Source organism: Leptonychotes weddellii, chromosome 15, assembly GCF_054177405.1.
Source record: "Leptonychotes weddellii isolate Sample4059 chromosome 15, ASM5417740v2, whole genome shotgun sequence".
Classification (NCBI taxonomy): domain Eukaryota; kingdom Metazoa; phylum Chordata; class Mammalia; order Carnivora; family Phocidae; genus Leptonychotes; species Leptonychotes weddellii.
The window spans coordinates 1,019,905-1,030,756 of record NC_138383.1 but is presented as its reverse complement, the minus strand read 5'-3'; the positions used below and the strand labels follow the sequence as shown (position 1 = coordinate 1,030,756).

The 10,852-nt window shown below is 59.6% G+C and overlaps 2 protein-coding genes across 5 annotated transcripts; one reads left to right on the top strand and one right to left on the bottom strand.

The window, feature by feature from the left end:
* Positions 1–1,128: 1,128 nt before the first annotated feature.
* On the bottom strand, positions 1,129–5,005 carry ALYREF (Aly/REF export factor). Its single transcript, XM_081804243.1, has 6 exons — positions 4,730–5,005; positions 4,150–4,281; positions 2,482–2,629; positions 1,810–1,873; positions 1,540–1,714; positions 1,129–1,446 (listed from the first exon to the last, which is right to left on the bottom strand). The coding sequence occupies exons 1-6, from the start codon at positions 4,964–4,966 to the stop codon at positions 1,432–1,434; spliced, it is 771 nt and encodes a 256-aa protein (XP_081660369.1). The 5' UTR covers positions 4,967–5,005; the 3' UTR covers positions 1,129–1,431.
* Positions 5,006–5,116: 111 nt separating this feature from the next.
* ANAPC11 (anaphase promoting complex subunit 11) lies at positions 5,117–9,653 on the top strand. Of its 4 annotated transcripts, none has more exons than XM_031038952.2 (3): positions 5,117–5,228; positions 6,102–6,221; positions 9,341–9,653. In XM_031038952.2, exons 2-3 carry the CDS (start codon positions 6,113–6,115, stop codon positions 9,484–9,486), a joined length of 255 nt encoding a protein of 84 aa, XP_030894812.1. In that variant the 5' UTR covers positions 5,117–5,228; positions 6,102–6,112; the 3' UTR covers positions 9,487–9,653. The 4 variants fall into 4 exon arrangements, with proteins under 4 accessions (XP_030894812.1, XP_006743148.1, XP_081660370.1 ...); XM_006743085.3 differs by having other exon boundaries at positions 5,125–5,243; XM_081804244.1 differs by lacking the exon at positions 5,117–5,228 and adding an exon at positions 5,545–5,706.
* The last annotated feature ends 1,199 nt before the right edge of the window (positions 9,654–10,852 follow it).

Genomic DNA, 10,852 nt, shown 5'->3' with positions numbered 1-10,852 from the left:
CCACGCCCCCCCATCCCAGTGGCCGTCAGTCTGAGCGCCTCTGGCCTCTGGCCTGGGCCCATCGTCCCCCTCCAGCAGGTGTTCTCTTCAGGCAGCCCCCCACCTCTCCAAGGGCGGTCTCCCCACCTGGTGCGTGGCTGCTCAGCCGGACACCACCACCTCCCAGGGACACCGCCCCACCGTGCCTGGATCACCTGACCTCGAGCCCGTCCCTCCCTCGCGGCCACAGCAGCCAAGGCCGGGCACATTCCGATCCCTTCCCGTGACACTGGGCTCCTCCAGGGCTGAGCCAGGTCGTGCCAGTCACCCTTCCGTCCAGCGCCTAGCGTGAAGCAGGCCGTTCAAGCGGCAGCCGCCGGCTCTGCAGTGACAGCAGAGGACCGGCAGTTAAAGGCAGCGCCGCCGCTGAGCTGCAGGGTGTGTCCCCGCCGTCCCGCCACGAGGCTCTGTGCGCCACAGCCCACCGCCTTCCCAAGTCTCTCTGTCCACGCCGCCACCACCTGCCACCCGCTGCTGTACCCTAGACCGGGCCCGGGGGCCGCAGATGCAGGGCCCTTAGGTCTCACTGGCTTTTGGGCACAACCGCAGCACCTCCGGAGGAGGAGGGAAACCCTGAGGGTTTCAGTGGGGTCTCCCTGCCCGGCCTCCCGCAGGGAGCTTGGCCTCTTCCGAGCAGCACGGCAGGGCGAGTGCCCAGGGCACATCTCTGGCCTGCTCTCTTCTGTCCCAGAGGGAGTCCAGACGGGGCAGCCGTCTACCAGCCCCTCCAGGTCTGTGCACGTCACTCAACTGCTACAGCTCCCCCTAGCATTCCACCGGGATACGACTTGAGGGCACACTTGCTGGCTGGCGCCTGCTTTGATGTGAGAGACAGAGGAGAACAGGAGGGGGTTATGTTACAAAGTCAGAGCTGCTGATCCCTGTGTCTGAGCAGCAGAGAACCAGGAGGAGAGGGACAGCCCAACCGGCCGTCCGAAATCCGGCAGCAACATGCGGTGCCCCATCCCACCCCTCACTCCACACTGCAGGTAACGGGGGCGGGACGGGTGGAGCAGAGACAGGCGGGACTGCTCCCCACGCTCCCGTCAGGCCCAAGCAAGGACTGCGACAGGGGACAAGTCACATGGCTCCAGTTCCACACACGTCTCTGTTTTATTATGGCAAAGGTGAAAACACCACCTTCCCCACAACGGCAACCGGTAACATTTATCCCAAAAATAACTCGGTACAAAACAGGGCTGCTTCAGAATTTAAAAAAAAAAAAAAAGGAAAGAAAAAAAAAACCTTTACATGAGTTTTTAAATCCTATTTTAAAACACAAAAGAAACAAATCCATCATTGGCTGCACAGCCCCAGTCCACGGCCCCCTCCCACCAGGGAGCACGGAGGAGACATCTGGGTCCTGCTCCACTTGAGGATCTGCCGCTCTCTTTAACTGGTGTCCATCTGAAACGCACACAAAAATCACTCACTCAACAGGAGGCCCCTGCTTCCGGTCAGTCCCTGTCCACCCCCCGGCGCCCCTCGCCTGGGACTTACTCTCGCGTTGTAAGCGTCCAGCTGCGCATCCAACTCCTCTGCAGAAAGCTGCTGCTTCGAACTCCGGCCGGTGCCTCTGCCTCGGCCCCGGCTTCCTCCACGAGCGCCTCTCCGGGTGCCGCCGCCGCCGAAAGCCCCGGAGCCACGGCTTCTAGTCATCCCACCTCTGTTTACACTAGCAGGGAAGAGGGAACCCACTCACGTGCCATGGAAGGGCCTGCAGGCCGAGTGCCCCCAGGCCCACGCAGCGCCCCCAGCCCCGGAGCTCACCTCTGCGCGGGTCTCCGCTGCGTGTCAATCTGTGACGTGACGAGCTGAATGTTCATGGGGCGGCCTGCGGCAGAGAAAACAAGAGGTGCCCCGGTTAGAGGGCTCTGAGGCGCACCAAGGGGTGCCGCACCCCGGTCTCCATGCAAGCACCGGAGAGGGGCTCTGTGTATCTCCAAGGCTCCCAACAAGGGGAGCGGCCGAGCGATACTGGTGGGAGAACGAGATGCTGCCAGTGACAACCCCACCGAAAACCTCCTCACTCCTTCTCGGTCCGGGCTAGGTGGGTGTCTGGCCAGGTGTGCGGGGTGCTCATGGGTGGAAAGGTGTGGGTGGCCTGACGGAAGAAGAACTGGTACCTTTGTCTTTACGACTACAGCCCCGCACTCAGAGGTGTACTATGGCGGTTCTGAGAAGGCTTCACAGAAGTGAGTCTTCCGGAAGGAGCTGAAGGAGGGGAGGGATGTAGCTTGCTGGATGGGGGTTCACAAGAGGTTGGTCCAGATGTGTGGGGCAGCATGAGAGGTGGCAGAATGGAAGAGAGAGACAAAGGGGCGAATGCAAAGTGTCCTCAGCCACAGGATAAGCCATACTCCTGCACGGATGGCTGCCAGCCCCAGACTCCACAAACGAGCCGCAGCCCCGCCATCATCCTGGGTCCAACCTCAGACGCACCATCCAGGGGGACGCCGTTGTACTGTTTCATAGCTTTCAGGGCGTCTGCCTTCCGTTCAAAGTGCACGTCAGCTGTTCCTAAACTGCGCCCGGAACGGTCATAATGCACAGCTGCCTTCTTCAGAGTCCCGAATTCAGCGAAGAGCTCCTGGAGGCCGGGAAGAGCAGCTGTTAGCGAAGGGGCTTCCCCTCTGGTGGCCCAGGGCAGTTCCCTGGCAGTGTGAGCTGCTCTGGGGTCATTTCCCTGGGAGGCAGACACGGATGGGGGCAGGGCAGTGGTAGTGGAAACCAGGGGAAGGGAGGGGCGTATGGGACAGCAACTTCCTGGAGCAGCTGGGCCTGAGGGCTCCTGCCAGTGTGGGGACCTTACATCTGTCCCAGGATGCAGGTAAAGGACCACAGAGCCCACCAGTGAAGGGAACAAGAGTAAGTCGCTATCTTCTCCAACAGCGGAAAATTGACAACACACCCAAGGACTGTACCAAGAAACAGCAAAGGCCAAGATCGCAGAGCAAGGGATGCTATCCGACATGCGGACCAGCTCCCAGGGCCCGGCGGTTTGGGAGCCCTGACCCAGCCCCTCCCCCAGGGCAGGTTCTGGCTCACCTTTCCCTCTCCTCCTACTCAAGCCTGCCGCAAAGGCTGAAGTCAAGCGCTGCCATGGAAACCGCCCTGACCTCAGGCAGGCTGGGAGTTGGAGAGGGAACCCGGGGTGTGGGGCTACTCCGGCCGCAGGCACACAGCGGGAAGAGGAGTTCACCAAAAGCGGTTTCCAGTGGATGCCAGAAACCACCTTAAAAAAAGTGTTGAGACACCGTGAGTGCTCACCGGCCTTGCTCTGTCCTCCCACGGTAGTCAAACAAACAGCTGGGCTCTGGGAAATTGAACCCAGGAAGGCCCAGCACCCTGACCCAGCCATCTCTGGGACTGATCCCCAAGATGTCTTTACTTAATCAGAAAACAGGTTTATATGCCTTTGGAATTCAAACAAAAAAACAAAACAACAAAAACAAAAAAACCCCCGAAAAACAGAAACAACCCCCCCAAAAAAACCAGAAAACAAAAAAACCCCAAACAAAACAACAAAAAAAGAAGCTTCAACCAAAGTTGAGTTTGAGAATCATGCCACTAAAAAGACCACGAGAAAAACAAGGCACAAGTTCCGTAAGACACGGAGCTTGGGGCTCAAGGCAAACGGAGCAGGAAAGGTGCCCAGCACCATCCTGCTTCTGTGCTTTGCCTATAAATTTCCACAGAAAAAGATCTTTTTCCTCCCAACAAATCATTAAAACAAGTACAAAGTAAACAAAAACCGAACATCCTAGGTGAGTCGATAACACAGGACACGCTCACATTAGGCCAATCTTTCGGGCTAAGAAGTGAAAACTCCGGCAGAGGATTTTCATTTACAGGACACATCTTAGGAAGAGCAGCAGCTCTTCACGCTAAGCCGGGGGCCTGTCTTCCAACACACTGACCTACTTGTCGGACTTTCAACTGTACTATGACCTCTGCTTCCATTCCTGCACCCCTTAGAGGGGACAGGGGTGGCCCTTGGGTGCCCGGGAGGGCCCACTGTCCTAAGGTGGCAGGGGATTCAAGACCACATCCCGAACAGGACCAATTCGGCGAGGGTAAAGTGCTCACCGGGAAACTCCCGTCCCTTACCTGAATATCAGCGTCGGACACTCCAAAATCCAGATTTGACACCAGCAGTTTCCCACCAGTCTCCACGCCTGCGCCACCCCCAAAGCCGCTGTCGAAAAGGTCATGCTGCCACTTGTCAGGAAGTTGTTTCGGCTGGAGAAGAAAGAAAACACGAGAACAGACACAGACCCATGAGTGTCTCTTCGAGACTCTCCCTCGCCCTCACAGGCAGGCAACCCTCTCCCCGCCGGGCCGGGAGGGAAACGCAGAGACCGGTAGCTCTCCCCTTCCCGCCCACGCCGCGTCAGGCCGCAGCCGACCCAGCGGGACCCCACGGTCCCGCAGCTCCTCCGTTCCCTCCAACCAACTTCCCGCCGCCCGCGCGGCCGCGCCCAACGTCCCCTCGGCCGCCGCCGCCACGAGGCCCGGCGCCCAGCCGAGACAAAGGCCGGGAGGGTCTCCGCCTCCCGGGCCCGGCCCGCGCGCGACCTGGCTGCCCGGCAGGCGCCCGCGCCCACCGGCCCGGCGCAGCCCGCCGTCCTACCCGCCGCGCCGCCCCTCCGGCCCGCCGCCCGCCGCGGCCCGCCGCCTCCGCGCTCACCCTGCTGTAGGGCGCCGGCCGGTTCCTGCCGCCGCCGCCCGCCGCGCCGCGGGCGATGGCCGGCCGGTTCCGAATGGGCCCGCCACCTCGGTTCACTCGCGCGGCGGCCTGCGCTCCGCCGCCACGGCCGCCCTGGGAGCCGGCCCTGCCGCGGCCCCGGCCTCCGCCGCGGCCGCCTCGCTGGCTCCGGTTCAGCTTAATGATGTCGTCCAGAGACATGTCCATTTTGTCGGCCATGGCGGGCGCGGAATCGGCCTCGGCTCGAGCCCGCGCGTCAGCACGCCGGCGCGTCACTTCCGGAGCCGCGCGCTGTCTTCCGGTGCCGAGGCCTTGGAGAGGCCGGGGATTGGCTGCGAGTGGGCGGTGAGGGCAGGGCGGCGCGTGCGCGCTAGGGAGAGAGTTAGGCGAGCGCTGCTGTTAAGGTGCCGAGCAGTGGCCGGTCGTTTTTATACCTTCCCGCGCGGGCGCTGCCAACGGAAGGCGGGCGGGGCAGCGCGAGGTTAGGCCGGCGGAGGTGCGAGAGCGCGGGGCGGAGCGCGGCCGTTAGGGCGGGACGGGCGCGCCGCCCCTCCCCCGCCCTTGCTCGCCCGGTGCCTTGAGCCCGCACTTCTCCCCCGCGCACCCACCCTCTCCTCGCGCTCCCGCGCCTTCTCCCTCACCCTCTTTCCCCGCGCCCCTGCGCCGTCCTGCACCTCACCCCTCCCCCGCGCCCGCACCCCACCCCTCCCACGCGTTCTCGCGCCTCCCCCCCGCATCCTCTCTCCGAACTCGCGCCCCGCCCCCCACCTTCTCCCCGCGCTCCCGCGCCTTCCTCGCATCCCACCCCTTCCCGGCACTTGACCCTCTCCCCGCGCCCTGGTCCCGCCCCGCATCCCCCTCCTCCGCACTCTTGTCGGGTGGTGGTGGCGGCGGCGTTCGCCGACCAAATCTTCGATGACCGGGGCCGCAGGCTGAGCGGGCTGGGTGGTTGTTCCGTGGTGTGAACTCGTAGTCAGCTGGGTTGGGGTCTCTCTGGGAACCCTAAGTTAGTCATAACCCTTTGAAAAGCACCGTATGGTACGTTTTTGCAATTATTGGTGAAAGCCCATGCTCCGTTTCCTGGACGCAGGGCAGACCGTGCAGTCTTTGTAGATACCCTGAATGTGTAGGGAGCCTCCCTCTTGGGGCACTCTGTCCCCCCAGGGGCACCCGGGCCCTGCCCCCGCCGTCCGTGCTGACGCATTTGTGCTTGTCCGTCCGGATTTCTCAGAGCTCTGGCAGCAATCCCAGCCCGTGCTGAACCTCGGGCTCAGAGCCGCGCCCCTTTGGTGCCCAGATGCTGTAGCTGCGCAGACTAAGTGTAGCTCCCTGACCTCTTTCCCTCCGCCTGTAGGCTCCGCGGCCATGAAGGTGAAGATTAAGTGCTGGAATGGTGTGGCCACTTGGCTCTGGGTGGCCAACGACGAGAACTGTGGCATCTGCCGGATGGCCTTTAATGGATGCTGCCCGGACTGTGAGTGTCCCCGGTGTTCCCTCCCTGTTGAGCGTTGCCTGCTTGCCTGGCTGTGCCATCTCCCCAGAAATACCTGCACAAAGAGCTTGGGTTTTGGTGTCCCTTTCCTCAAGAAAAGTTGACAGGAGAAGGCCAGGTGGTTTGGGCCCATGTTCGTATAAAGAGCTCATCAAAAGTTTTCTAAGAAAAAGTGATGTTGCCTTTTATTGTGGTCAAAGTCTGCGGGCTATAAAGGTATGTTAGAACTCTGTGTTTGAAGATTCTCAATCGAACACAACCCAGAATATTGTAGGGCTACCCCTCCCCCCACCCAGCACACAGGATCACAGCGGCTAAGGGACCTTTCCACCTTTGCTTCATGGTTTGGTAACCGCTAACTAGGACGCCTGGTTCCACTTCAGCCGAGTCTCTAAATGTAACTCCGACTTTTTATGGGGAGTGCTGTCACATCAGATGTGACGTGACGATGAGTCCCTAGGGTCACCCCCATTCCTAGTCCTTGCTTAGATTTTTCCTGTTGTCCATAGATGTCTCTTCACTGTGTGGTGTGAGCAGGATCCACGATTGCTTGCTTTGCTCCGCCCTGGGTGTTCAATATTAACATAGAACAAGGCCTTCCACCCCGCTCGCAGCTTTTTCAAGGTGTCTGACCAGGTTTTAATCAGATTTCTTTGTGGTGGTTTTTGATTCATCTTTGTTCCCATTATGTTCTGTGAAGTAGAAACGCTTTGAGTCTATTTTTAAGTCAAAAACACATTTTTGCACCAGTGAATTTTGTTTTTAGCCAAACCGAAGTGAACTTGAACAGAAGCAAGTTGACCCTTGGGGGGACAAGGGCGGTCCCAAGAGGAAAACGGGACATGGGGAATACTGAGGGGCCACTCTGTCCTGTGAATGGCGAGGCCTCTTTTCTGGGGTCAGGTGAGTGCCCAGGATAATAATAGGGCTTTACTTTTTTTTTAAAGATTTTATTTATTAGAGAGAGAGAGTGAGAGGGAACACAAGCAGGGGGAGTGGGAGAGGGAGAAACAGGCTTCCCGCCGAGCAGGGAGCCCGATGTGGGGCTGGATCCCAGGACCCTGGGATCATGACCTGAGCCGAAGGCAGACGCCTAACGACTGAGCCACCCAGGCGCCCCATATTCTAGGCTTAATCTTTACATTTGCTTTGGCTGAAAGGAAATCTCCTTTCCCAGGACTTAATCCGTCCTGATTTACTCAAATGGGTGGATGTAATCTTAGCAGATCACTGACTGGTTCTAGTTGATTAAGTTTTACGTAGTCTCAAGATTCGGTTTTATTGAATCTACTTTAAGGCACTCTTAAATGCTTCCTTAGGGACACAGCAAAGGCTGTGGGGTCCTGGATGGGCACCTAGAGAAGTCCTGCCTAGATTGGCTGTGGGAGAGTGAGTGGGGTGGTCAGGATGGCATGGGCGCACAGCCTGGGCGCCCAGCTGCTGCCGTTTCAGCGGGGCCTGTGGCCGGCATCTCTGCACCTGCCAGTGTGCCCCGGTTTTGTGGAAGGGGGTCTGTTGGCCACAGAGGAGGGGGTTTAGAGCCTGATCTTCAGACCCAAGGTCAAATTTGAGAGCAAGTCGTAATGTGCCAAGTGTCTGACACGCTTAGGTGCTCTTTACACGGATGAGGTGACACTGGGTTTCTATTGCTAAAATTGAGCTCTTGTGAGAAAGCCAGAGTGACTGAGGCTGTAATAAATCCGCTCCCAGTCCCAGAGAGCTTTGGGAGTAAAAGTCTTCTTGAGAGGTGTTTTCATGATGAAGGATTTCCATCAAGACACAAGCAAGCGCTTGGGTGGGTCACCGTCACTGCCCCTGTGCTCATCATATGCCTCAGGCGGGCTGCCTGCTGGTGACATTACTGGAAACGACTCTTGCCTCAGATGGACCGTGTGGCCTGCGTACTTCCCCATTAGCGGCCACCAGGGCATCCCCTGCCCCCCACCAGTGTATCCTCTCTTTGCAGGGCACTCATTCCAAGCTGAGTTCTGCTGGGCTCAGGAGGGCCCTGGGGGTGAGGGGGATGTAATCTCAGGTGTCACACCTAGTGGGCTCTCCTGGCACAGGGTCTCAGGCGCCCCCCACGCCCCGCCCCCCGCCCCACCCCGGTGGCTGGGGAAGCAGAGTGAGTAAGGTAATTCTGGATTAGCCAAGTATATAATTTTCTAGTTGTTTTGTGATCAAAGTTTCAGAGAGACAGTGATGTTTTGTTATAAAAAGGATTTATTTTTCATTTTTAAAGATTCTATTTATTTATTTGGCAGAGAGAGACACAGCGAGAGAGGGAACACAAGCAGGGGGAGTGAGAGAGGGAGAAGCAGGCTTCCGCCGAGCAGGGAGCCCGATGTGGGGCTCGATCCCAGGACCCTGGGACCATGACCTGAGCCGAAGGCAGACGCTTAACGACTGAGCCCCCCAGGCGCCCCTATCCTCTTCTGATTACGGGCAGTGTGGCTGTCCCCCCGTACCCACCCATGGAGGTAGCATTTCCATGCATGTGGAGTGGAGCGCTAGCAGCATGTGCCCTGGGCCCCGGAGGTGGGGCCCTTTGAGGCCAGAAATGAAAAAGAGGTGAAGGTAGCAGCATGCGGACTCCCGGCTGCTGACAGGTGGGGCCGCAAACACCGCTCCTTCCACTGTGCTGGGTCCCTGCTGCTTAGAAGAGGAACCTCAGTCCCAAGGCCCCAGCTCTCCTACGCTTGATCAGAAGAAATAGTTCCCTGTTCAGATGGTGGCGGGGGGAGCGGGGTGGCCCTAGATAGACCGGTGCTGGAACCTTGGTGTCCCAGGTGAAGGGGCAGAGCTGCGGTGCGTCTGTAGATGGGTCTAGAGCCCTCCCTGCAGCCGAGCACCCCCTCGCAGGGGAGGGCGGAGTCAGGGCCACCACTGCAGGCCTGTGCCTGTGTGCGTGCGTGCGTGTGTGCGTGTCCCGCACAGCGCGCTCACACTCCTGAATTCCGTCTTTTCTGAAACAAGGTGTGGGAGGCTGTGGACACAAGCCCCCGGGCTGCAGTGGGCTGGCGCAGGCGCCTGACATCCTCAGGCCCTGGGCCTTGGCCCCACCCTGTGTGACCGGCGTGATGCTCTCGCCCCTCCCGCAGGCAAGGTCCCGGGTGACGATTGCCCCCTGGTGTGGGGCCAGTGCTCCCACTGCTTCCACATGCACTGCATCCTCAAGTGGCTGAACGCACAGCAGGTGCAGCAACACTGTCCCATGTGCCGCCAGGAGTGGAAGTTCAAGGAGTGAGGCACCCCCAGGCCCCCAGCCGTGGACTGGCCGGCCGTGCTCTCCCCTGGGACGGCCCCCCTCTGGGCCGCGACAGGGTTGACACAAGGACTGGAGCTGCGTTTGTTTTCCTTCAAATGGTGACACTTTATCCAATAAGTGAAACCCATTAAATTACCCGAACCTTGCTGGAGGGCTCTGGTTGCCTGTTTTCTTGGTCCCGATGCCGCCTCGCCGTGCGTTGATGGGAAAACTCATGAATAAACATCTCGATGAGATGCCACCAAAGCTCTGAGTCACAGTCCCCGGAGGAGAAGGAGCGTAGGATCAGCCAGAAGAGCCTGGGGCCAGAGTAACTGGCTCTGGGGGCTTGAAAGGCCTGGTGGTGCCAACAGGGGCACGAAGGCCACTCACCCCGAAGCCGGGGACCGCCTCGCAGACTAGTCTGTGCGACTCGGACCCGGCACGGCTAGCAGCTGCTGCCCGCGGTCCCTTCTGCTGAAGGGCTGTCCCTGAGCAGGTGCAGGTGATCTCAGTCCCTTCTCCCTTGTTCCAGCTTGAGCGTCTGGGCTGTGATGGACCCAGTGTAGGCCATGTCAAGGCCATCTGTGTCCCCAGGTGTCTGAGGTCCTCTACTTAGAGAAGAACAGCCCGTGGGAGGCTCCTTTGGGCACCTTTGTTAGTCCACAGCTCCAGGTTGGGGGGCGGCCTCTGGGGGCCATGGCCCCAGCCCTGGGAGTCTTGGCTACTTCTGGACAGACCGCTGCAGGCTGCATGTCCCTGTGAGCTGCAAGGAGTCACTTGGCACTGGTTCCTTCCAGTCCATTCTCAAGGGACACTCCTTGGGGATCACTACCCTGTGCCTCGTGGGTGGCCAGCTGCCGAGCACTCCGACACTGCTTGTCCTCAGCACCCAGGTGTTGGCCTCCTGGTCAGTCACCTGTGGGCCTCCCTACTTGCTGTCTGGATGTTGTGCCCAGAGGGAGGGAAACCCTGGGGACCATCACTCTTCCCCAAGCTGGAGGTCACATGCCCTGTGTCCAGACCCAGCTGCCAGGGCCCCGGGCTGGGATCTGTCCTGGGAGGGCACATCCAAATAAGACACAGTGTGTCCAGAGTGTTTAGGGAGTGTGAGTGGAAGGAGGGGTGCCTGAGCAAGCCTACTGGCCCACGTCCTCTAGCAGCCGCACTTGGTGCCCCTGGGGCCTGGGCTCAGCCCCCCTGGGTGCTCCCAGCAGCCCTGCAAACAAACTTAGGTCTGGCTGCTGGGTCTGGGTGGCTACTCTCTATTCTTGAGCCTTTGTGTCTACAATGTCTTCGGATCTGAGGACTCCCAGGGAGGAGTTCACAGCCCAGTACGAGTGGTCTGTGACCCTGCAGAAGGCCC